Here is a 26,619-nt window from a genome sequence, read left to right on the forward strand (position 1 = left end):
GTTACACTTGAAATTGAAAAGGGTCCCAATATAATGTAAGCAATGGCTATAGAAAGGCCTCAGCAAACTGCAGCTGCTGGAAATCTCTAGATAAATCTCTGAAGGAGCAAAGAGGCGATACAGTGAGCAAAGCCTTCAGCTATCTCTCAAATTGTTCTGTAGAATGCAGACACTTATCTCACTATCTCTGGATGCCTAATATGACTTTTAAAATGCAATTAGAAAAGGAAAGATGAATCAGACTCATGAATACATTAAGTGCAAGGGTAGAAAATGCTTTGCTAAAAATTTTTTTCATCCCTCAATTAAACAAGATGAAGGTCATGGATAGATATGGGACACTGTCAAGCAAGTCAGGGTGAGAAGCAGACTTAAGTCTCAAAATTAAACAAAAGAGATAGGTCGTTAACCAGAAACTCAGCTACAAACATATCAGTGTTCAAGATGATTTAATTGAGTGCTTTATTCTTATATCAAAACTCCTATTAGCAATAAATGAAAAATAAAATCTCCCATATAGTAAATGAAGAATAAAATAAAATCTCCCACAGAGGTTGTAAAATTTTAGTCTTCCTAGACAATTATTTGAGACTTATAATTTTATTAATTCTTTTTGAAAAGTACTAATTTGTTGTTTTATATGCTGTGTATATAATTTATTTAATTTCAGGTCATGGGATTATTTAATAATTTCCATTTAGGTGTTAACACTATTTCTCTCTCTCATTTGACATCTTAATAAAAGATTTTAAATTCTGTCCTTCTGATGTAGTCCATCTTGGTCCTTGAAGTTGAGAAATCCACTTCAAGCCATCATGATGGTGGGTAGGATGCATGTGATGGAATCCAAGCAGGTGAGTCAGGCAAGGGCTGAGCAATGAAACTACAGGTTGAATTTCCTGCTAGGTGATAAAGAACCACTTGCCTGCTGACCTCTATTTTTCTATTCTTACTAGACTTTTCCAGACTCCCAGTCTGCCATGTTTTCAGCCCTCCTTATTGATCATCCCCAACTTTTCTTCTTGGCATAGCCTCTCGTCACCCACTGTCCCTTCTTTTTCTCCTGTGCCTGCCCAGCTCAACTTTCTAGATTCAGCTCAGGTATCAGCTCTGCCTATCTCTTTCACAAATCCTCACCTCTCCCCACCTCCTATAAGCCTCCCATTTCCATTTTATAGGAGTAAAGGCAGGGAGGGTATCAACGATGTGAGCAGTGACAGTCAGGGCATCACAGGTGTGAACAGTCAGGGCATCACAGGTGTGAGCAGTGAGCAGTCAGAGCGACACAGGTGTGAGCAGTGAGCAGACTATCTAGTACGGTGAGTAGTGTTCTCCAAGGAAAAGTGTTTTAAACACACAAAAGCCACAACTCAAAACATAATAGGGAGGTAAGAAGATGTATTGTCTAAATAAATAAATAAAATATCTAAAATCAGTACAGTAATGTTAGCGGTTTCAACAGATGGTTTAGTGAGAAATATAATCACTGGAAGAATTTGGAGAAATAAATTTTAAACCATTGATGTGAGTTTTTCTGAGGCACAGAACTAAAGCTGGGAAAAGGTGAGACATTAGGCCAACATTCATTGTGATAGGTTATTTAGCCATGTAACTATTAATTTATGTTAAGAATTTTACCTGCTTAAGTATTTCCCCATACACCCTCAATTCCTGTTACTATTTTTTTGCCAGTTCACTGATTCCCCAAAAATACACTCACCCTAGTACTTTTCCCTTGAAAAAAAAAATCTTCATCTTACTCTATCTTCATTTTTCTCCATATTTTATGACAGCCTCCTCTTTTCGCTGTGCTATCTTCATAGTCACACACGTTCCCATTTCTCTGTGTCTTTTCCCACCTTCTTCGTCCCATCTCTCTCCCTATTCTGAATGCTACAAGAATACTGGACTCTTAGTGTACCTTGCTTCTAGTAGATTCCTAAGTGTCTCTGCTAAGCAAAGACATAAGTTCTTCTGAGGAGAACCAACCGGAGGGGAAGACATCACAAATGTCAATACAGTGGGATCCTCAGAGGAGGCTCTGCAGTGCTATATCAACATCAGCTGTACTCCATTCCTGTAGTTGAAAGCCAAGGTACATCAGGCCCGACTCACAAGTGATTATTGATTATTTTAATTCTATACTGACAAAGTTCTGAAGCTTACAGCATGTTCTTGGCGGGAAACTCTTACTGTCTGTATGAGTGAGTAACATCATGTCTCCTGGAAGAAAACCTGCGTGACCATATGGATCCTTGTAACTAAAGAGACAAGATGGAGTCCACTGCTTACACCTGGTGTTCCTCCTCATCCATGAAGGAAACACTAAGAACATGCTTGGAATGCTTAAGTTAGAAATGAATGTTTAAAACTCGTGGATGCACTTGTATTGCAAGTTGAGCCACTGCCCTAAAGTATGACCCCTAAGTAATACACTGTTGATTTTTGCTTATTGGGACCTGTGTCAGTTTTCATGGAAGTTCTTAGTCTACTCATGGACGTATCCAATACTTGGATGCTTAGTACCAAAAAAAGAGATGTAGGACATATGGAGTAAGGCCTGAGATGAGCCTATGATCTTGCCCTACTCTGTTTGCTCTTCAGAGTCTTCCATGCATGTGTCAACAAGCATATGTGCATATAGCATATGCCCTGGGAATTTGTTTGTTTTGTTTTTTAGTGATTGTAGGTATGTGTTATTTCTTCATTTAAACTAGCCTATCAGAGAGGAACAGGGGCGGGGCAGTTAAAGGGGGCTCTAAGGAAAGCTAAGAAAGCTAAGTTGATAGAGTGCACAGAATAACTGAGCATAGTGGTACACACTTGTGACCCCATCACTCAGGAGGTAGAGGCAGGAAAGTTGCCTACATAGTAAATTTGAGGCTAACAAGGGACACATAAACCTATGTCTCAAAAGAAGGAAAAAGCAAACACATACATAAAAAAAAGTAAAGTGTCCAATACTCAGATGAAGCTGAAAGATCTGATATGCAGTATGGGGCTATGCCTGATAGAGCTCTGCTGTGCTGGGGAGTTTTACTACAAGCATAGATCATAGGAACTCTTAATTGGTCTCACAATTGTGAGATAATGGGCATGTTTAATCTCTTAAATACATAATAAAATTTTTGACAACTTTTTTACAAAACCCCCCTAGAAGAACTGATAAAGTGTTCATAAAAATCAGAAACTACGTAGAATAGGTTTTGAAACCATCAAGTTCCAAAATTAAATCAGGATCCCCCTGGTGAGAGAGGTGTGTGTTTCTGAGCAGTCCTTCGTGCGAGCATCACTCTCTCACTGGCTGAATGACACACATTGAATTGACCGCACAGTAGCTGTTAAAGACAGGTTTATTGAAAACTCAGATTTCTTTCTTCATTCATTTCTTATTACCCAAGTAATGCCATCCAGAGAATGGGAAGCCTAGAAATCTTCGGGGTACAGTACACAGACCCTGACAGAACAACCTGCACTGCAGTTTTACATTTGCAATTGGAAATTCGGTCACGAGGCACACTTTGTAATCCCAGCACTTGAATATAGAGGAGTTTGACCCAGGTTTAAGGCCAGGCCAGCATTATCTGCATAACCTATTCCAGGCCAGCCAGGGTTCCATAGTGAGACCCTGTTTCAAAAAATAAAAATTGGAAATTAACTAGAAATTTAAAACATGACTCTTTAATGTATTATATATATTGTTAGTAATACAGGCCAAAGAACAAAAGTTGCACTGCTGGGGAAGAAAATAGCAGCTTAAAATAAAACTAATTACAGAGAACTTTTAAAGAATTCCTTGCATAGAAATTCTGTGGGGATGAGTCAAATAGGAGTGGGGATTTTTAACATAATGCATCTCCCATAATAATGCACTTGAACTTATCACTAAGTTACCTACCTTGACCTGTGATTAAAATCTCAGCCTCTAATTGGAAAGCAGCTCTTTGAACTTGGTGGTTTGCTGCCAAACTCGCTCCATAAAAGATGCTGGTTTTTGTGTCCTCTGCATAGCAAGCCCACATGATGGTAAGGCTGCCCCTAACATGCTGGAGCCTTCACTCTAATGTCTGGAACTTTACCCCAAAGCTTAGCAACCCTGGCCTTTTTCCTTCTGGAAAAGCTCAGTTGTGTACAGTAATTTCTCTGTGCTCATCCCCAGTGAGCGCATAACAGACAAGCCATCCCTTCTTCCTCTTTCTCACACACTTGCTGTGCTGTAGGTGTGCATTTTCACTTTATTACATTATTACCAGGACTGTGTCTCTTGTATGATCTTAATGAAATACATGGAAATGCAGTGAAATGCAGCTGACCTTAGCGTGCAGTTTGATGAGTCTTGACAAATTCACCCTCTCTCCCTCTCTCTTCCCCTTTCTCTCCTCTCCTTCTCCCCACCTCTCTCTATCACACACATACACACATACACATAACGTATACTCCTCTGAATATGGAATATCTATCCATTACTCCAAGAAAGATTCCTTGCCCCCCTCCTCATTAGAGGCATTCCCATTTCTGATGCATTCACCGTAAATTCGCTTTGCCTATTGTAGAATTTCATATTAGTAGACTCATACCGAGCACATTCTTCTCTATCTTTTCTTTCACTTGCCTTACTGGCTTGAGCCTTTTCCACATCCATGGTTGTTAGAACACAGCCCAGGAATGGAGTCATGTGGGGTGAATTCCAAGTGCTTGTGAGAACACACCAAGAAAACAAGACAGGAGTCTTGTGAGCTCAGTTTCTTCCAAACATGGAGTTGTTCTTGAAGGTGTTTGTGTGTTCCTCGCGGGTGCAGTGGGTAGGAGTGAGTTTGCTTCAGGTTGCTCATTACTGCTTGATGCTATTATTCAATTATACCTTTGTGAAAAGACATGTTTTTGCCGTGTGTGTTTGCCCTTGTGATTGTATACAGCTTGAACTCTTGAGGACTTTACTGTGAGCTTTCTTAGCCCTCAGAGTATAAACTGTCTGAGGCTTTGCATAAAGTTGGCTATTGCATGAGGCTTTAGTCTGTCTCATTGGCTCCACCCTCCCAGGTCCTCCCACCTCTAGAGTAGTAACAGTTGTTCTCATTAGTAATTTATGTTTATGGTTGAGTTGTATTCTGTTGTATGGATATAGTATTTTTCCATACTTATATTAACAGGCATTTGAGTTGTGTGCAGTCTTATTCCCTCATAGCTAAAGCTGATGCTGTCTTGCTCATTAATTCTTAAAAAATTCCTTTGGTCTTTATATGCCAGTATTCCCTTGAATAATCACATGGAAGAAGAGTGGCTGCATCATAGGATCAGTACATAGTTAACGTTACAGGAAATTTCTAGGAGCCCTCATTGCTTCCCTTTCTTGTCAGCATTTTGTCTGTTTTTTATGTGCTCTATGAGTTTACATAAAACTAGTATTTTTTCTTTAAGTGTGATAGGATTCTATAGTGACGTCATCTGTTCTTTTTCCCTTTTGAGAACCTTTAGTTACTATTTTGTTCTCTTCAATGTGCATGCATATGTGTGTATTTATAGATCCTATTATTTCTGAATCCCTGTTATAAATTAAACATTTCAGGGAATTTATTCGTTTCTTTGATCTGAGTTACTGAAGTCAAGGACCTGAGACAGGTTTGACTATTCCCATGTGTTCCTCTACCATAGGTTCTGTGGAAGTAGCCCCCATTTATTTTCTAATATTAACAGTATATGTCCCCCCACTTTTTTATTCATCAATTTATTTAGGACAGAAAAGCATAGACAGTGAGCATTTTTGCCTTTATGAGCCATATAGTTTCATTTTCACCTGCTTTACTCTGTTGTCGTATGAATGCAACCATAGTACACGGCACATAGGTAATGAGAGCAGCTGTGTTCAAGTAATGCTTCATTTACTATATAGGCAGTGGATGTGATTTCACTGTAGATGTTAATCACCAAGCTCCGATTTTATTAATAATTGAGGGGTTTATTATATTAATTTTTACAATGAACCTTCTTTGTTGTTTCATTAACTTTACTGATTAGATGTTTCACTTCTCTACCTTTTGCTTTCTGCTAACTTCAGGTTAATTTGCTCTTTGTATAGCACTGTAAGACAACACCTAAGGGTGAGAGCTGGCCTCACTGATCCTGCTTTTCCTTTCTGATGTGAGCATTTGCAGTTGTACATTCCTCTCTAAGTTCTGCTTTAGCTGTGTCCCACAAATGTTGACGTACTGCATTTTCCTCATCATTCAGCTCAAAGTATCTTCTCTTTCCCTGGTGGTGCTTGTGTGAGCTGCGAAGGATGGTCCTTAAATTTCATCTGTGCAGCAATATCCCAGATATGTTTTGTTACTGGTTTTATCGTCAGATGGTATACTCCAAAAGGAATTTAGTTCTTTTAAATTCATTGTACTTGTTATAATGGCCCAGAATGCCATCCGTCTTCATCACTCCTCAAAAGTATTGTAGTAATGGATGTATATTTCTCTGTACTTTGGTGATACATACATAATTATTACTTAAAAGATGTATGTATAGATACTGCCATATATATACATATATTGCAGATGAATTTATGCCTGTATATGCACACACAGAGACATACGTATTTACTGCACTGTCATCTAAATAATGTCACCTGCTGGTAAGCTGGGATGGCTACTTCCTTGCTTTTCTTCTCTCAGGCATCACACTTGCCTCTTGTTCAACATCTGTTTAGTTATTTCTCCCATTTGTGACTGGCCCATGGCCAGGGAGCTAATTCAATACCATTTCCTCTTTCATAGCTAAAGAAAAGTCAGTATTATTTTTACTCTTTTGAGGGGGCTTCTCAAATTGTCTGAACTGTAGACAAGGATATATTGTTTTCTTCTGACATGACCCTATTAATCTTTTTTCTTTTATTTTTTAATTTCATTTTATATTCCATCCACAGTTATCCCCACCCCCTGCCTTCCTTCTGCTCCCCCCACAGCCCACCCCCACCTCATCCGTTCCTCCCATGGGAAGTCAGTAAATCTGGCACATTAAGTTGGAGAAAGACCAAGCCCCTCCCCCCTGCATTAAGGGTGAGCATGGTATCCCACCATAAGGAGTGGCCCCAATAAACTAGCTCATGCACCAGGGATGGATCCTGGTCCTACTGCCAGCTGCCTCACAGATACTCTAAGCTTCACCACTGTCTCCCACATATGGAGGGTCTAATGTGGTCTCATGGAGGCGCCATAGCTGTCAGTCTGGAGTTCTGAGTTTCCACGAGCTTGGTCAGCTGTCTCTGTAGATTTTTATTCTCATGATCTTGATCTTCCTTGCTCATAAATTCCCTCTTCCCTCTCTTCGATTGGATTCTGGGAGCTCAGCCTAGTGCTTGGTTGTGAATCTCTGCATTTGGTTCTGTCAGTGCTGAATGAAGGCTCTATGATGATAGTTGGGGTAGTCACCAATCTGATTTCAGGCCAAGGCCAGTTCAGACTCCCTTTCCACTGTCGTTTGGAGTCTTAGCTGGGGTATTGTTTTGGATTCTTGAGAATTTCCCTAACACCAGGTTTCTCCCCAACCCCACAGTGCCACTCTCTATCAAGATCCTTCATTGATCTTCCACTCTGTCCCTCTTCACCCTCAACCACCCATTCTCATCTCCAACTGCTCCCTTCCCCCCCCCCCCGTTTACCCTTGAGATGGCATCTAATTCTCCCTCCCTGGGCGATCCATGTAATCCCTCTTAGGGTCCCCATTGATACCTCTGGAGCTGTGAATTGTAGCCTTACATCTAGTATCCACTTATGAGTGGGTACATACCATGTTTGTCTTCTGAGTCTGGGTTATCTCACCTGGGATGGTTTTTTTCTAGTTTCGTCCATTTGCCTGCAAATTTTATGATGCCATTGTTTTTTTATAGCTAAGTAATACTCCATTGAGTAAATGTATTACATTTTCTTTATCCATTCTTCAGTTGAGGGGCATATTTCCAGGATCACATTAATCTTTAATCACCACAAAATATCCTAAGCCTGTCTCTTCCAAGAGTTCTGGTTCCTCTTACTGAGTGTGATGTTTTGTTTAGAAACCAATCTCTGAGCATTAGCTCTGCTCATTTCTGTAAGGTGGCTTTGAATCAATGATGCAGGATAGGTCAGAACCTGCAGGAAGGCAAATTTGCTGTACATTTCTGCTTAAAAAAATAGAAACTTTAATAACAAAACAACCAAGTTTAAAGTATAAACAAAGACTCAAACATTTCTCTAAAGAACATAATACAGATGGTTGACAGGGACACAAAAAGATCATTAGCTGTCCAGAAAGTGCAAATCAAACTACTGTTCTCCCAGACCAACACTGCAATTTTAAAAGGCAGAAGATAATAGCAAGTGTTGGCAATGATACAGAGCATTGAATCCTTAAACATTCCCTCAGAAGTTAAAGGTTGCATTGTCACCGGGTCCAGCTAGTACACAGTGAAGACACATTTATGTGTACACACAAAATGTGTACAAGATAGTGGTGCAACTGCACATGTTGGCACAGCCTGTAATCCCAGCTAATCTAGAAGCTGATGGAGGAGTATACAAGCTAGTTCAGACCCTGGGAAACCTAGTAAGACCTTAGATCAGAACTGAGAGTAAAACAGGGCTGCAGAATGAGTACTTACCAAACCATACAAGCGCCTGAGTGAATCTGCAGTGCTGGGGAGGGAAGAAAAGTTGTGACACCCATCTCTCCAGTCTCAGCACCCAGGAAGCAAATGCAGAAGAATCATGAGTTCCAGGCCAGCCTAAGCTTTATAGCAAGATCATGTCACAGAAAAAAATAAACATAAAAAATTGTGCACACTAATGTTTTTAGCCGCATCATATTAATTACTCAAAGTTGAAAACCACCCACATACACCCACATGCTGAGTAAATGAATGTGGTCTATAAGATGATATATTCTTATTTCCTAATATAAAAATATTAAAGTACTGCTACATCCTTAAATATGGGTGAACCCTGAAAATATCCAAAATAAAAGAAAACAGTGACTCTGGATGTGCGTAGAAATTCTACATGCATCTCCAAAATGAGGAAATCCATAGAAATAGAAAGTAAAATCTTAGTTAGTTAAAGATTGGGGGGAGGGTAAATGTGGAATTTAAAGTATATAGGCCATCATAAATCACTAAGTCTAGTGCTTTGTGTCCAGTAAACAAGCTGATTTAATGACAGAAGGGGACAAGCCGGCATCCCCATCCACCCATGCCTTCATTGCAGCCATGGTCAGTTTCTGGCTATTACCCCTGAATGAGCAAATCCCAGTTTATTTTTTTTAACTGTAAAAATATAATAAAATGAATAGTGTTCTCAATGTCTAGCAAAATGCAAGAAAGAAAAGCTGCTGCTGTTTTCACACATACGACTGGCATGTTTCTCCCAGTTCAGGCTCAGAGCACTTGTACATTGCATAGCCTCATCAGCCAGTCAAAAGTATAGTATGTGTGCATGTGTGTGTGTGTGTGTGTGTGTGAGAGAGAGAGAGAGAGAGAGAGAGAGAGAGAGAGAGAGAGAGAGAGACAGAGACAGAGACAGAGAGAAAGACCAGGAACATGTGCACATGGAAGCCACGGGTTGACGTCAACTAACTTCCCAAATTGCTCTCCACCTTATTTTCAGAGACAGGGTCTCACAAAGCTTGCCAATCCAGGTACACTGTCAGGCCAGCAAGCCCCTGGGATCCTCCTGTACCTGCCCCCACAGTGCTAGGCACACAGGCATGTGTTGTTCTGCCGACCTTCTTCATCTGGATGCTAGAGACTTGAACTCGGGTTCTCATGCCTGGACAGCGAGCATTCTACCAGCTTAGCCATCTCCTCGGCCCCGCTGTGATTTTTTTCTAAGTGGTAGAAGAACAATGGGTGAAGAAAAGAAATGGAAAATTATTGTAACCATTGAAAGAAGAGACAGACATCTAGAGAGGATTAGTTCTTTACTAAAAATAAAAACTAGTTCCTCACATGATAATATATCAGGAACCACATGGCTAAAAATTGTGGAAGGTTAGACTTGGAGGAAAATAATATTGTAATCAAGGTAACTGGACAATTCTATTACTTTTTCATATATTTTATTTTATTTTAAAAAAGAAAACAAACTATATTTTTTTCATTTTACATACCAATCACTGTTCCTCCCATTCCCTCTACCTTCTCCCCACTTCATCCCCCATCCAATCATCAGAGAGGGTAAAGGCATATTGCTTTGGAGAAGGTCCAAGACCTGCTTACTATATCTAAGCTGAGTAAGGTATCCATTCAAAGAGGATGGGTTTCCAAAAAGCCAGTACAAGAAGTAGGGATAAATCCTGATGCCACTGCCAATGACCCCGCAGTCTGCCCCAGCCATACAACTGTCACCCACATTCAGAGGATCTAGTTTGGTCCTATGCTGGTTCCTTTCCTGTCCAGCTAGAGCTGGTGAGCTCCCATTATCCCAGGTAAGCTGTTTCAGTGGGTGTCTCCATCATGGCCTTGACCTGTTTGCTCATATTCTCACTCCTCCCACTCTTCAACTGGACTTTGGAGTTCAGCTCAGTGCTCCCCTGTGGATCTTTGCCTCTGTTTCCGTCAGTTGCTGGATGAAGGTTTATGGTGACATTTAAGATAGTCATCAATCTGACTACAGGGCAAGGCCAGCTCAGGAACCCTCTACACTATTGCTTAGGGTCTTAGCTGCGGTCATCCTTGTGGATTCCTGGGAATTTCTCTAATGCCGGGTTTCTTGCTAGCCCCGTAATGGCTCCTTCAATCAAGATATCTCTTTCCTTGCTCTCATCTCTGTCCTTTCTCCATCTCAACTATCCTGTTTCCTCAATTTCCCCATCCCCTTCTCTGGTCCTCTTCCCCTTCCACCCTTCCTTCTCCCCCGACCCCCACACTCCCAATTTTGTCAGGCGATTCTATTTTCCCTTTACAGGTAGATCTATCTATGTTTTTCTTAGGGTTCACTTTGTTACTTAGATTCTCTAGGATCATGAACTATAGGGTTAGTATCCACTTGTCTCCTGGCTAGGTAAATGGTTTTGCCTGAGATTACGGTTACAGGCTGCCATAGGCCAAAACCAATGGGGCTAACTTCTCATAGACTGAAACCTCAAAAATTAAACCATAACAAGCCTCTTATCTTAATGAGTTGATTATCTTAGGGATTTGTAACAGTGAGAGATAGCTAACCAACACAGCTGAATGGCTCTGTTTTCATAAGCATTATATAATGTTAAATAATATACATTCATCCACTGAAGTAGTAAATTTAGCAAGGCCATAGGGAGACTAAAACCCTTGTACTTATAGTCAACATTAATAAAATAGTAAATGAAATAAAAGCATCAACAATTATGAGTCTGCCTTTGTCTGGATAGTGTTGCTTTACCATGCTATCTCCTGTGAACATGTGAGAAATTCAGAGCAGCCCAATGACAGGCCCTTTTTTCAATTAAACACAGCTGCTATTGTATCTTCCAGCAGGAGCATTCCTTCCTAGGTACTTCCAGGCTGGCTTAGCCCAGAGCTGAAGTGGAAAGAGCAAAAGTTCCATGAGTAATAATACTAATAACAGAAGGAATCCTTTCTAATTTTCCCGAATCCCCAGACTCATCTATTCTTGTTATTAAAGAGTACAATGTGATTGGTCTTTGGGTCAGTTATTCCAACATGCCAGAATTATAAGTAGCTTCCCAACTGGTAAAAGCCAAATTCTGCCTGGGCCATCTTGCTGTTCTACCTTGCCAGCTCCATCTGGATGGTTGAGTGTGTATGGCTGGGGAAGGGAAGGGCAGAAATCTGCACTGTTACACTCTTGGCCAGCAACACTGTTAAACAAGATTCTGTGACTGAATAAGACCCTGAGTAGAACTAACAGGGACTGGTGTAAATCTTTCAGGCAAGGAAGACAACCCCATACTTCAGGTGCCTGTTACATGTGGACATGGCAGACCAGAAAGGAAGGAATCTGTCTATATGTATAGCCGCAAGCATAGGTCCTTGCCCTTCTCTGTTCTTACTTCATTTAACACAGTGGGCTTGTACTTGAGGCAGCATACTCCAGGATCCTTACCTCCAAGCTGAGCTCAGCAATTGGAAGCAGCAGTAAAAGATTAGGAACAGGCACAGGGAAAGACACAGAAATGGGTGTGTGTCATGTCTGATACAGCTCAGATCTTCAAATCAATCACTTTTGAAACCACTTATGATGTTTCTTTCATAATTCCTTGTAGCCTGCTGAAAATGCAGATTTTTTTCCCCTTCCTTTCAGTAGATAACAGAATTATTTAAGTTCTAAATGGAGACAATTTTGTGCATCCTTTGCAAAATTCTTTGAAATGAATTCTTGTCAGATAGACTTTCTTTAAAGATTATAATTGTGCGGTAAAATTAAGTTAAACAGATTTAACACTCTTGGCAAATTTCTCTTAAATGAATCCTTGTCAGATCAAGGTCTTTAAAGATTTTTTTAAAAAGTGTGGTAAAATTTAAACTGAAGAGGCTTACCACACTTCTTCAATTTCATGGTCTGCACGAGCTTGTTGGCCAGCTGGATCTGAAGGGTACTCTTCCCTAGAGATCAGTTCTTTAAACATAGACGTTGTAAGTTTTCTTTTCTGTTTCTGACATCATGTCATCTCTGTGCAGTGATGAGGGAGGACCTGTTACTACCAGGTACCTATTACCCTCACCTTCTCAATATAATTATTCTGTTGCCTGTGGCATTCAAAAGTACGTCTCCATTAAATAACATATTTTTAAAAATAGGAAGAAGATAAATACTGTAAAAATTCAAATCTAGAAAGAGGCAGTAATTCTCATCCAGATGTTGGTAGATATCAGTGTGGTTGTGAGATATTTTCAGGAGCATTGGTTAGGTCTTTAGCAAGCTGGAGGCACAACTCAAGGCCAGCTACAAGCTCACCGCCCTCCCCTAATTTTGTTCTAGTGTCTGTGATTCCTGTGTCCTCCTGTCTCCTCTCCTGGGATTCCTAGACTATACTTGGTGCCTAGTGTAATAATAGTTTATTTGACCCAACTACCTATCATCATTACAAAGAAGCCACACCAAACATTTTCTGTGCTATTAAGAATTCTCCACTGAATAGTTTCTAATGGCCTCACAGTACAGATATGGTATAATTTAATAAATCAGAGTTTAGAAAATAAATCTGCAATCCTAAGGTTATTTTTTAACACATAAAAATCTTCCTCCAGGCTCTTTCACACATACACAAATCCTCAAAGGAATGCTTTTGTATGTGAAATAGTTATAGCTGTCAATCAGTTATTCTCCATGCCATGGTTTCTGTGTGTCTTCCAGGTTGTTAGGGGGTGATTATGGATTCCTGTCAAATGATATGTCTACTATGTATTCAACATGAGGCAGTTTGTGTTTTTCTAAGTCTATTGCTCTCCTGTCTGAGGAGGTTAAGCAAATCTCAGTGATGCAGAGGGAAGAGGACCAGCATCCCGTGCTGTAAGCACACAGTCATGCCTGGGGCTCCTAGACCTGCACACACGGATTAGACTTCTGCATAAATACTCATCTTGATTGTCACATTCCACCCAGAGTTAGACCTACATGCATAAAAGTGGCTCCAAGCCTGGCTTTCAAAGCTCTTCGCCTCCCTTGTTGCTTTTTAACCACCCAGCTCAGAGACATTTTTTGTGTTGTATCTATCAAAGATGATTAAGGTACTGGAAAAGCTGATTTATAAGGACATATTAAGAAAAGTAAATATTTGCAGCCTGGCCCAAGGGAAGATATTATAGATGTTTTCTGGCCTCACATCATGAAGGAGACTTAGGTTTCGCTTTTCCCAGTAACTAGATTTTTAGGGATAACAAAACTCAGAGGAGTTTTTCTGAGTATAACCTCACTTATGCTTATTAGACGATTATGTTAAAAATTGTATTTAACTGCTACTAGCAAAGTAGAAATAACAGTAGCTTAATCAAAGAGGCCTTCATTTTCTGTTCCTCTGACCTGAAAACCAGAAGAAAATGTCTGGGGGGCTGAAGTGTGGTACCTATGATATCACAGTATGCTTCAGCCATCTCACCTTTAGGCTCCATCGTTGTTAGCTGTGACTTCCACTCTCGAGGTCTCCAGTTTGAGAAGAATCAGTGTAGCTCAGTTGCTATGGCAGCATGCCAGAAATGGAGTAGGCAAAATTAGTCCTTATCTACCACGATCCTCCTACACAACTCTGATTTCATATCACATGGCACTTAGTACCACATTTGCAAGTGGGCACTGAAATTTAATGAGATTGTTTGTTTCATAATTTTGACATCAGTCATACTTTCAACCACAATAATAAGAAGGGCCTTTTACCAGGTAAAACTAGAATAGTGAGAACTAGGTGACAGACCAGTGATTCCTGTGACAGTAATTCACTTCTAGAGTAACTGTAGTACTAGAAGTTTCCATCTGTCATACTACCCCTTGAGACTTCGTTCCCACTGCTCACTCTTACTATTTAAGTGTATTTATAAGTACATACCTTGAGTTGATTATAAATAACTAGCCTTATCAATGCCCCTAAGAAAATAATAACTAAAATATAAAATATTATGAATTCTGTTAGGTACCAGGCATTGTGTTAGGCACTTAAATATTCCTGGGCAGAGGATGAGGACAAAGGAAAGATAAAAGACTGTGTGTTCTTAGTGTTGAAACTGGAATGGCCATTGGATTTGTTAATATTCTGCTTTCATGATTATTGATACTTTCCCAATGAAAAGTTTTCAGAATCACCTCAACGAATCCTCATTTTATTTCAGAAGAGGTCAGTGCCATTACCACCAGATGCATCATGCAGGGAAGTCCGACATCTCACCTTCAGCAAGCAGCTGACTAGGGCTTCACACCTTAGTTTTCCAACTCTAAAGCCGCAGCACAACTTTTACACATACGGCTCTTGGAAACTAGTTAGATATATGCCACTTGGGGAGCCAGTTACCCCAAGATCTTTGCTCAGATCACAGGCAGAGTTTGTCAACACACTCAAATATCATATGCTCAGTTCATATGCTTTATTGCCTCTTAACCACAACTTATCCAAATCAGCCAGTCACCTGTAACTTTCCCTTTTAAGAACATAACCCTCTGTTGAAATGAGGTTAATCATGAGTGATGACTTAGTGTCAGACATCTTTAACATTTAATTCACAGCAGGGTTTCTGTTACAATGAACAGCACCTCTTAAGTGCCTGTATGTCCACTAAAAGTCTTTTTATTGTATTTTATGTTACTACTCACTGTTTACTTAAGCTGAAATTGTGGTTTTATATTTAAATAGAGCTTCCTCATCTGTTCACTAAGATTATTTGAGTTTTAAAAGCCTTTAGGACTTAGAAAAGGTTCCAGGCACCTCTCTCAACTTCCTCTGATGTCAGCTCTGCTTATCCACTATGTGTAACCTCACTCCTAGTCATCTCTTCTCATTTTAGCAGTCTCTCCCCTCCCCTTTCTCTCCCCCTCTCCCTCTACACCCTCTTAGAATAAAAGATTTGTGAAAATAAAGCAGTTCATTTTCCAAAATGTTACCCCTGCTGTGTCTGGGCATGTGGTCTCCAGAGTTCCTTTATTGCACTGTGTAACTTCCTCACACCCTTAAGAACATTTGAAGACAATGGGCTCTGGGAAATCCAGTGAGTTAAAAGATGCCTTCATTGCACTACTTTGCTTGTTCCTAGATTTTGTGTCATAACATGAATTAATCTTTTTTTTAAATATTGAGAATAATATTAGTTTAATGATATACAGCTAAGAACAATTTTTCCACATGAGCCCCATATGAATTATAGTCATTTTCAATTACAGTTGTATTTTTTATTTTCAAAAACTTGAAAACAATATTTATTATTACCCCCATGGGGTGGGAGGGAAGAGGGAGTGGTCAGAGGACAACTGTCTAGAGTCCGTTCTTTCCTTCTGTCATGTGGGTCCTAGTGATTAAATAACATGAATTAATCTTATATTTTATTTGCTTCAGATCCTTTTTAAAATAAGTGAATGAAACCTGTCCCCAGCCTTTGTCAAGCAGTAAGTGAGATGTGGCTTTGATTTGCTTTTCAGGGCAGCCTTTGGCAAGGAATCTGAAGTTCTAATTGGGAACCTTGGTGACAAACTTATTCCTCCACAAGACATTCTCCGTGATGTTAGTGACCTCAAAGCCTTGGCCAACATGCACGAAAGCCTGGAATGGCTGGCCGGCAGAACAAAGTCAGCTTTCGCCAACCTCTCCACATCTCAGAGTAGGTAACAAGAAGGGTGACAACTGCTACGGGATTGCAGGGCCAGACTGAGGGCTTCCGTTTGGAACATGAGTGTGTGCTTGTCTCTAATGGAGCATGCTCCAGGGTGTCAGAGCCGTGTGGGAATTTTGTTTACACTGCAACTCTCTCACTTTGAGAATCTGGGGAAGAACTCATCTCTGCTTCCTACTGTGGAGTATGAGAAGCCTGGCTTCATGCTAAACCCTAGAAACACAACATCATGTAAGATGGAAATACTGAGTCTCAAGAAAAAAATAAAACCAATTCCTTTTGTCTTCCTTCCAACAATTTCTCTTAGAGCCTGAATGCATGGTTACATTCTTCCTCTAACTAGATAAAAGTTAATAAAAGGTATCTAAAAAGAGAATAATAGAAGTGATTGAAATAGAAAATAGAGGTAATAAGGATGACTATTATTCTGGAAAAGAAAAAGAGAGATAACAGTTAAAGATTTCTAAGAAATTGAAGATTAGGATATAAAATAAAAATGATAACCCTTTGATCAAGGACCAATTGGTCAAAGGAAAATAATTAGAAAACTTTAAGGCACATGCACTTTAATTGCTATAAAATAAACGCTTTTATGAAGATTTATTTATGTATATGTATTTTTCCTGCATTTATGTATATTTACTGTGTCTGTGCCTAGTACCTGTGGAGGCCAAAAGCTGGTGTGGCGTCCCCTGGGACTGGAGTTACAGGTGGCTGAGTTCCCATGTAGATGTTGGGAACTGAACCTAGGCCTTCTGCAAGAGCAGCGAGTGCTGAACCATTAATAAATGCTCTTTAGAAAGCATTTCACATGTCCATCAGTATGCATGATGTAGAGTAGAGGCTGAGGAACAGTGGTGTGGATAAAGGAGAAGGCAAGCTTCTATGTGCAAATGGAGGGATGGAAGCAGAATAAGGAAAAGCAAACTCTTGGCAGGAAGAGAGCAGTAAGATTATCCCTGTCCTATTAGGGCTAGTAATCAGGTGGTCGTTAGGAAGAAACTGCCCGTGCTTATTGTGACTGTAAACTTTGGAATCAGTTGTTTATCAGTGCCCTGTAAGGTGTTTTTATTTTTTGGATAATCACAATTGCAGCCTAGAAATGCAAAAGGAGTAGATGAAATCTACTGAGGTGAACTGTTCCGTGAGACACAGGCCTGTAGCCTGTAAGAACCCTTGAAGGCTCATTGCTTCTACTCTCTAGTGCGGTCATATCTCCATCCTTACAACTGTTGCAGAAGCATTGTTCAGAGAGGAATCATATCATGTGCTTTGATTTTTTTTTAAAAGGTATACTTTTCACTTACACATTTATTTAAAATACTGTTTTATCTAATTATAAAAGTATACATATTCAGCCTCAGAAATCTGCACAAACAGAAATGTACCTGTTCGGGGTAGTTTGGGCCTGGTATTACACTTGACACGCTGCATAAAGAGCCATCTATGAAAGGCCACTCCAACTTTACAATCCCTAATCACAGTTCCTTCACAAGCAGCCACTGAAATCATCCCTTTTCTCTCCCAGGCCCACTCTGTTCCTCCTCTCTCTTAAAAAGTCAGAGTTAATTTCCTCTTTGCTAACTACAAACAGCTCTGAAAAGGGACCAGGTGTCTCTTTTCCTAGTTTCTTTTGGCTCCTGTGGATGCAGGCTTATTTCTGAGTGATGTTTAGAAGGGATGTGCTTGTTTGGTGGCATATCTATATCTATATATATAGCTACAGATATTATATATATAATATTTTATAATACATTTTTTATTTTGAGTGTCATACCATGCCAGATGTCTAATCTGTCCATTCTAAAAGGGTTTAACAAGACAAAACCGTTTGCAGCTAGCCACTGAGTAATGCAGACAAGCTAAGCTAACTTGACATCAACTGTTTTCTGAAGGAGAAAGATGCTCTCCAAGTTACACTTAACTTTGTAATTGCTCAATTTAGCTGTTGTGTTCATGTCACTGAGAGTACCCAGTGGAGTTGATGTCTAATTCATGTCTTTAATCATCTCTGTTATTCTGACAAAGATTTCTTCAACTACGCCCATTAGTACTGTGTCTAGTGTGCTCAGTTCCATTTTATAATACAAGTTCCACCCTCTCAGTTCCTTTCAGGGTGATTATTCCACCCAGTGAGTGATTTAACTAACTGTCATCAGTTTTAAAATCAGTTCACAACCCAAGTGAACTGTAATCACTACTTCTGGTATCTTTGTTAAAACAAAGCACCAAGCAAGCCTGACTTATCTTGCGAACAGTCAACCCATTTCGCCCCCACTTTCCAGGTTCTTGAATTCCCAGAGAGATGCCCAATGATGTTCGTCATTTGAACAAAGAAGAAGATTGTGTTATTGGCCTACTTTGATTGCCCCATGTCGGTGTGACTCTACATCAGAGTGTGTCTAAAAAAGGACAGCTCTTTATTATTGTTTTGAAAACTAGACCAAAAGATTACATCATCTTAAGTACTTCCAGGTCAAGAGACTAGAAAGCATGAAGCCCAGCAAGATGAGGGGGACCAGGCTTATTTCTTGTTCCGCACCCTGGTAACTCTTTGCTATGGTAAATGCCTTGCTGCATTAAACTCACATTACAACTGTAATGGACTAGAGACAAGTGGCAGAAAGTCATTTTCATTTTAAACATCTCTTCAGTCAAGTACAGCAGGATCCTCACCCATCTGAAACATGCCATGGCCTCCTGAGAAAATTATCATCTGTTGGTGGCAAAGTATGGTTGGTCACAGATTGTCCAGGAGATCAGAGTGAATGGCATTTCCAAGGGTGATTTTTTTCCTATTTATTTTAATATTTTCCTAAATGTCACTCTGTCTCCTTTACATGCGAAGGGATCTCCTTCCCTTTTCTAGATGCTGCCTGCAGAAAATATTGCTGTTACCTTTGGACTTCAACAGTCCATGGTTGCTGTTCCATCTCCTGAGGGTGTTCTCCTCCTCAACTTCTTTGCACATGTTCCCCTTAAGATTGTTTTTCAGTTGGAGAACAGAGAGAGAACCTGTCAATAAAGAGGGCTTGCTGCTCTTGCAGAGGACCTGAGTTTGGTTCCCAGCACCCAGATCAGCAGTGCACAGCTGTCTGCACCTACAGCTCCAGTGGATCCTATGTCCTCTCCTGGCCGCTGGGTTTGTGCGTGTGCTGTGTGTCTGCACACATGAATGTGGCTTGTGCGTGTGCTGTGTGTCTGCACACATGATTGTGGCATGGCATGTGTGTGGAGGTCAGAGGACTGCTTGCAGAAGTCACTCTCTCTTTCTGTCATGTGAGTTCTGGTGATCGAACTCAAGTTCTCAGGCCCGTTGATGAGCAAACGAGTATTCGCATTCACGGTGGACATTGCACATACCTCCTGCCACTCAGCCCTCTTCACCCGGCCTCCAGTAATCACCATTCTTCTCTAAACTTCTCTAAGGTGTTTAAGAAATATCTATTTGGGGATGCTGTACACTTTGTTTTTTATTGCCTTTTTTAAAAATTTCATATGCATTCTATCTGTCAACCCTTATTAGCAGTGTAGTTTGTCTCAATGTGTAAGTTGTCTGTTCACTCTGTTGACTTTGGCTCTTCAGAAGCTTTTTAGCTTAAGTTTAACACAATCCCAGTTGTCTGGTTTTGCCTTTGTTTCCTGTCGAAAGGACTGTCCTTTCTGCAGTATGATTACCATCTGTGTTGAGAATCAGGTGATTGTAAATGCCTGGCTTTATTTCTCGACTCTATATGGATACCTCTGATACACAGACCGGAAGGTGACTCTGGGGCAGGGTCTGCTCCGGCTGCTTTCTCACAGACTTCCTGCATTCTATCATGGATTTTGTTCAAATCTCCAGGATTAAGGATCTACAGCTTCCTTGGTCATAAACTGCATTGTGCTACTTACGCTAAATTCCTACTTAGGAGGCCATATTTTTCTATTAAGGCTATATTCCTTAGTCCTTTATTCATGGTTATGTTTTATTCAAAAATCCAGTGTTCAACATTTTCTCTTTAAACGTATCTAAAGGGCTGGAAATGTAGCTCATTCAGTAAACTATTTGCCTAGCATGCACAGCACCCAGGTTCAATCCCCAGTACCCCATAAAATAGGAATTGTAACACTGGCCTGTAATCCCAAAGTTTCAGAGTTGAAGGCAGGAGGGTCAGAAGTTCAAGGTCCTCTTCAGTTAATTAGTTTTGATCATTTTCTTCTCGTGCCTCAACAAGATTTCTATGTCTTAGGTACATGGAATTATTACATATATCTCTTTTGAAATTCATCTGAGTTGTAATCAATATTAATGTGTCACCCTTTATTTTGTGTTACATTTTCTAATTAGAAACTCTATCTTGTTATGCTACGTAATCTATTCTAGATCTATCACTGCGCCACACTGTCTCCACTAGCCTACAGGGCTATTTCAATTAAGTTAAAATGTCATTTTCTCTTTCTGACCACTTCACTTCATCATCAGCTCACTCTATTAAACATTGCTGCGGCTCGTCCTCCCACCCACTGATGAATGTTTTAACAGTAAGTCCGTATACTCTGCCTTTGCAGCATACTCGAAACCTGAATAACTCTTTGAACTGTTCAGCCCTTAAATCACATATGCACCCCAACAGAGATATATGTTATGGGCCCTCTATTTTCTAAGCTGTTTTTTTCTGTTGGGAAGGGGTAATTGATCACATAATCTCAGTAAACATGGTAGTAAAAACTCATTGAATATGCCTCCCTACCCTAAATCTACAAAGGTTTCCAATGTATTGACTAGGCTACAACAGCAATAAGAGTTTAGCAGACTTATTTCTCATGGGAATCCTCTAGCTGCAAGGGTGCTCACAGACCCTTCCCCTATGAACCAGCTTCTTGGCCTCGCAGTTCAGTCCTATAGGGCTAGGATATGGTTGAGGGCTCCTGTTTCTCCCCTCCTTGTCAGGCACAGAAGTTCCACAGCTGCAGGGACTTAATTCTTTATTTATGACAAATTTGTACAACCCCAGGTGACTTCTCTTAAAATCTAATTATTTCACTATATTCAGTTGTTTGGTTTTTTTTTTTTTATGTTGAAGTCAGCCAATATAAGATGGTTCTTTGTTTTCTCAAACCTTGGCTGTCCTACTGACACTTCTACTCTTTGAGTTCATCTCACAGTCATCAAGTAGGCCAGGCAGTCAGACACCACAGTCATGCTAATAGATCCATCATGGGGAGCCTAAATCAACTTTTATTAAAGTAAAAATAAATGCTTTCGTATATTTAGACTTCAGATTTCAAAGACAGCACAGAGACACCCCCATACACTTCATTCCCAAATGCCCTCTTTGTTAACTCTTCCGTTAAGAAAGACTATTTGTCTTGACTAATGAGCCAGTGCTGATGTATTGGTGTTGACTGAAGTCTATAGTTTAAGTTTTCTTAGTTTTGGTCTAGTGTTCTTTCTCTGTCCCGGGAGCCTGTCCAGGATATCATAGTAAATGTAGCCATCATGTCTCCTTGGCTCATTAAGACCAATGGTTTCCTAGACTTCCCTTGTGGTTTTTCATTGTTTTCAATTATTACTTGAGAATGTTATACATTCATGTATGATTTTTTGATCAAATCCTTCCTACTTCCCTGACCCCCAGTTTCCCAGGTTTTTGTTTGGTTTGGGTTTTTGTTGATTTTGCTTTGTGTATGTCTGTTTTTATACCAATACCAAGCTGTTTTCATTACTGTAACTGTAATAATAGAGCTCTATATCAGGTCAGGGATGGTAATGCCTCCCGAAGTTCCTTTATTGTACAGGATTGTTTTAGCTATCCTTGGTTTTTTGTTTTTTGATATGAAGTTGAGTATTGTTCTTTTGAGGTCTGTGAAGAATTGTGTTGGAATTTTGAAGGAGATTGCATTGAATCTATAGATTACTTTTGGTAGGATTACCATTTTTATTATGTCAATCTTACCTATCCAAGAGCATGGGAGATCTTTCTATTTTCTGATATCTTCAACTTCAAAGGCTTTAAGTTCTTGTACAGGTCTTTCACTTCTTTGGTTAATATTACCCCAAGATATTTTATAATATCTGTGGCTATTGTGAATGGTGATGTTTCTCTGATTTCTTCTTCAGCCCCTTTGTCATTTGTGTATAGGAGAGCTACTGATTTTTTTTAGTTGATCTTGTATCCTGCCACATTACTGAAGGTGTTGGTTGTAGGGGGCCATTGGTTCATTTTCCGGCCACCCAGACTCCCAAAATAACCACACAGAAACTGTATTAATTAAATCACTGCTTAGCCTATTAGCTCTAATTTCTTATCAGCTAGCTCTTAAATATTAATTTAACCCATTTCTATTAATCTGCATATCGCCACGTGGCTGTGGCTTACTGGGTAAAGTTCTCTCCAGTCCAGCGTCTGACTCTGGCCGGGCTACATGGCTTCTCTCTGACTCTGCCTTCTTTCTCCCAGCATTCATGTTAGTTTTCCCCACCTAGTTCTGTTCTACCCTGTCAGGCAAAGACAGTTTCTTTATTAACCAGTGGTAATCACAGCACACAGACGGGAATCCCACATCAGGTGTTTATCAGCTGTAAGAGTTCCCTCATTGAATTTTTAGAGTCACTTATGCATACTATCATATCATCTGCAAATAGCAAAAATTTGACTTTTTCCTTTCCAATTTGTATCCCCTTGATCTCCTTTTGTTGTCTTATTTCTCTGGCTATTCAACATAGTACTCAAAGATTGGACAGACTTGTCTTGTTCCTGATTTTAGTGGAATCACTTTTAGTTTCTCTACAGTTAATTTGATGTTGGCTGTCAACTTGCTGTATACTGGATTTATGTTTTGACACATTCCTTGTATCCCTGATATCTCCAAGACCTTTATCATAAAGGGGTGTTGGATTTTGTGGAATGCTTTTTTAGCATCTAGTGAGATTATCATATAGGTTTTTTCCTTTCAGTTTATTTATATGATGGATTACATTGATCATAAATAAATTTTCTTATGTTGAACCATCTCTGAATCTCTGGGATGAAGCCAACTTGATCATAGTGGATGACTTTTTGATGTGTTCTTGGATTCAGTTTGCCAATATTTTATTGAGTATTTTTTGCATCAATGTTCATGAGGGAGATTGGTCTGTAATTTTCTTTCTTGGTTGAGTCTTTGTGTGGCTTCAGTATCAAGGTAACTGTAGCCTCATACAAAGAGTTTGGCAATGTTCCTTCTGTATGGAATAATTTGAGGAGTATTGTATTAGCTCTTCTTGGAAGTTCTGGTATAATTCTGTGCTGAAACCATCGGGGCCCTAGGCTTTTTTTGGTTGGGAGGCTTTTGTTAACTGCTTCTTTTTCCTTAGGGGTTATAGGTCTATTTAAATTGTTCATCTGGTCTTGATTTAATTTTGGTATATGGTACATATCCAGAAAATTGTTAATTTTTTTTACATTTTATTTTGAAGTATGATCTAATGATTCTCTGGATTTCCTCAGTGTCTGTTGTTATGTCCTTCGTTTCTGATTTTGTCAATTTGGATGTTCTCTCTCTGCTTTTTCATTAGTTTGGATAGTTTGTCTATCTTGTTGATTTTCTCAAAGAACCAACTCTTTGTTTTATCGATTCTTTGTATTGTTTTCTTGTTTCAATTCTGTTGATTTCAGCCCTCAATTTGATTATTTCCTGTCATATACTCCTCTAGGTGAGTTTGCTTCTTTTTGTTCTAGAGCATTCAGGTGTGCTGTTAAGTTGCTGGTGTGAGATTTCTCCACTTTCTCTATGTAGGCACTTAGGGCAATGAACTTTCCTCTTCACACTGCTTTCATAGTGTCCCATGGGTTTGGGTATGTTGTATATTCATTTTTGTTGAATTCTAGGAAGTCTTTCATTTCTTTCTGCATTTCTTCCTTAACTCAGGAGTGACTTAATTGAGCACTGTTGAATTTCCATAAGATTGTAGGCTTTCTGAAATTAGTGTTGTTGAATTCTAACTTTAAGGCTCGGTCATCCAGTAAGATACAGAGGATTATTCCAATTTTTTGTGTATGTTGAGGTTTCTTTTGTTACTGAGTATGTGGTCAGTTTTAGAGAAGGTTCCATGAGGTGCTGAGAAGAAGGAATATTCTTTTGTGTTTGGATGGAATATTCTATAGATGTCTCTTAAGTCCATTTGAGTCATGACATCTGTTAGTTCTTTTATTTGTCTCTTAAGTTTCTGTCTGGTTGACCTATCCATTGGGGAGAGTGGGGTGTTGTACTCTCCTACTATTACTGTGTGGGGTTTGATGTGCAATTTAAACTTCAGTAATGTTTCCTTTACATATGTGGGTGCTCTTGTATTTGGGGCATAGATGTTCAGGATTGAGACTTTATCTTGATGGATTTTTCCTGTGATGAATATGAAGTGTCCTTCTCCATCTCTTCTGTTTGAAGTCTGTTTTGTTAGATATTAGGATAGCTACACCCACTTGTTTCTTAGGTCCATTTGATTGAAAAATCTTTTCTCAAGCCTTTACTCTGAGGTAGTGTCTGTCTTTGAGGTTGAGGTGTGTTTTTTGTATGCAGCAGGATGGATCCTGTTTTTGTATCCATTCTGTTAGTCTGTCTTTTTATATGTGAATTGATTCCATTGATATTAAGACATATTAATGACCACAAAGCTACAGAGAAACCCTGTCTCAAAAAAAAACAGAAAAAACGATTATTAATATCAGTGGTTGCTAATTCCTCTTATTTTTCAGTGATAGTGTTTGTGTGTTTGCCTTCTTTGGTGTTTGCTGGTGGGAGGTTATCTATTGCCTGTGTTTTTGTGGGTGCACGAAACTTCTTTGGGTTGAAGTTTTCCTTCTAGTACTTTCTGTAAGGCTGGATTTGCGGACAGATGTTGTTTAGATCTGGTTTTGTCATGGAATATCTTGTTTTCTCCATCAATGGTTATTGAAAGTTTTGCTAGGCATAGTAGTCTGGGCTTGTGTCCATGGTCTCTTAGTGTCTGCAGCACATCTGTCCAGGACCTTCTGACCTTCAGGGTTTCCATTGAGAAGTCAGGTGTAATTCTGATAGGTCTGCCTTTAAATCTTACTTGGCCTTTTTTCCTTTGCAGCTCTTAATATTCTTTCTTTATTCTGTATGTTGGGTGTTTTGATTATTATATGGAAAGGGACCTTTTTTCTTTTGGTCCAATATGTATGGTGTTCTATAAGCTTCTTATATGTTCATAGGCATATCCTTCTTTAAGTTCGGAAAGTTTTCATCTATGATTTTGTTGAATATATTTCCTGTGCCTTTGGGCTGGAATTCTTCTTTCTTCTATCCCTATTCTAAAGTTTGGTCTTTTCATGGTGTCCCAGATTTCCGGGATGTTAAGAATTTGTTGAATTCAACATTTTCTTTTACCAATGAATCTATTTCCCCTCATATCTTCAATGCCTGAGATTCTCTCTTTCATCTCTTGTATTTTGTTGGTTATGCTTGCTTCTGTAGTTCTTGTTAATTTACCCAGAATTCCCTCAGTTTGTGTTTTCTTTAATGCCTTTATTTCTGTTTTCAATTGTTGAACAATTTGAACTGTTTGCTTCACCTGGTTGATTGTTTTTTCTTGATTTTTTGGGGGGGGGGGTCTTTAAGAGATTTAATAATTTCTTCCAATTTTTTGTTTTCCTTTTCTTCATTTCTTTAAGGCAATTTTTAATTTCCTCTTTAAGGATCTTTATCATCTTCATAAAGTTATAGTTAAGATAGTTTTCTTCTGCTTCTTCTAGGTTAGGATGATCAGGTCTTCCTGTTGTATGACCACTGGGTTCTGGTGTTAGCATGTTGCTTTTAAGTTGTTGAATGAATTCTTGCACTGGTGTCTATCCATCTCTTCCTCCAATTGGTCCTGGCAGTATCTTTGCCTCTTGGTCCAATCCTTGCAATCAGTATCTGTGTCTCAGGGATCCTCTCTTGAACCGATTATTGCGATTGCTGTCTGTGTCTCACAGAGTCGCTGAGGTCTCCGGGGATGGGTGGGTGTGGGGGTGGAGTGGATCTTTTAAGCTACAGGATCTGGTTAATGGGGTGGTGTTGGAGCAGCCTGCCTGTAGGTGGCTTGCCTGCTGGGGGGCTAGTGCAGCTAAGGCAAGTGGGGAAGGGGCCCGGGGTCTTGCCACAGTACCAAGGGCCTAGAGACTGGGCTGTCCAGCAGGGGAGCTGGTCATTCACCTCTTGTTCCTGCTCTGTGCAGTCATAGTGTGTGTGTGTGTGTGTGTGTGTGTGTGTGTGTGTGTGTGTGTCAGAGATTCTCTGAGGTCATGGATATGGGTGGGTTTCATGGTGGAGTGGGATTTGTAGCTTATAGGGTCTGATTGATGGGGAAGGGTGTTGGAGCAACCTAC

At 39.7% G+C, this 26,619-nt stretch overlaps 1 protein-coding gene across 1 annotated transcript in view; it reads left to right on the top strand.

The window, feature by feature from the left end:
- Exoc4 (exocyst complex component 4) overlaps nucleotides 1–26,619 on the top strand; it is a 714,919-nt gene that overhangs the window by 579,480 nt on the left and 108,820 nt on the right. Inside the window, exon 14 of the mRNA XM_041675392.1 lies at nucleotides 16,077–16,255. Coding sequence (XP_041531326.1) covers nucleotides 16,077–16,255 — 179 coding nt within the window. The remainder of the gene's footprint in view (nucleotides 1–16,076; nucleotides 16,256–26,619) is intronic.

Source organism: Microtus oregoni, unplaced genomic scaffold (genome assembly GCF_018167655.1).
Source record: "Microtus oregoni isolate MIOR12 unplaced genomic scaffold, Mior012 000026F_ref0000081, whole genome shotgun sequence".
Classification (NCBI taxonomy): Eukaryota; Metazoa; Chordata; class Mammalia; order Rodentia; family Cricetidae; genus Microtus; species Microtus oregoni.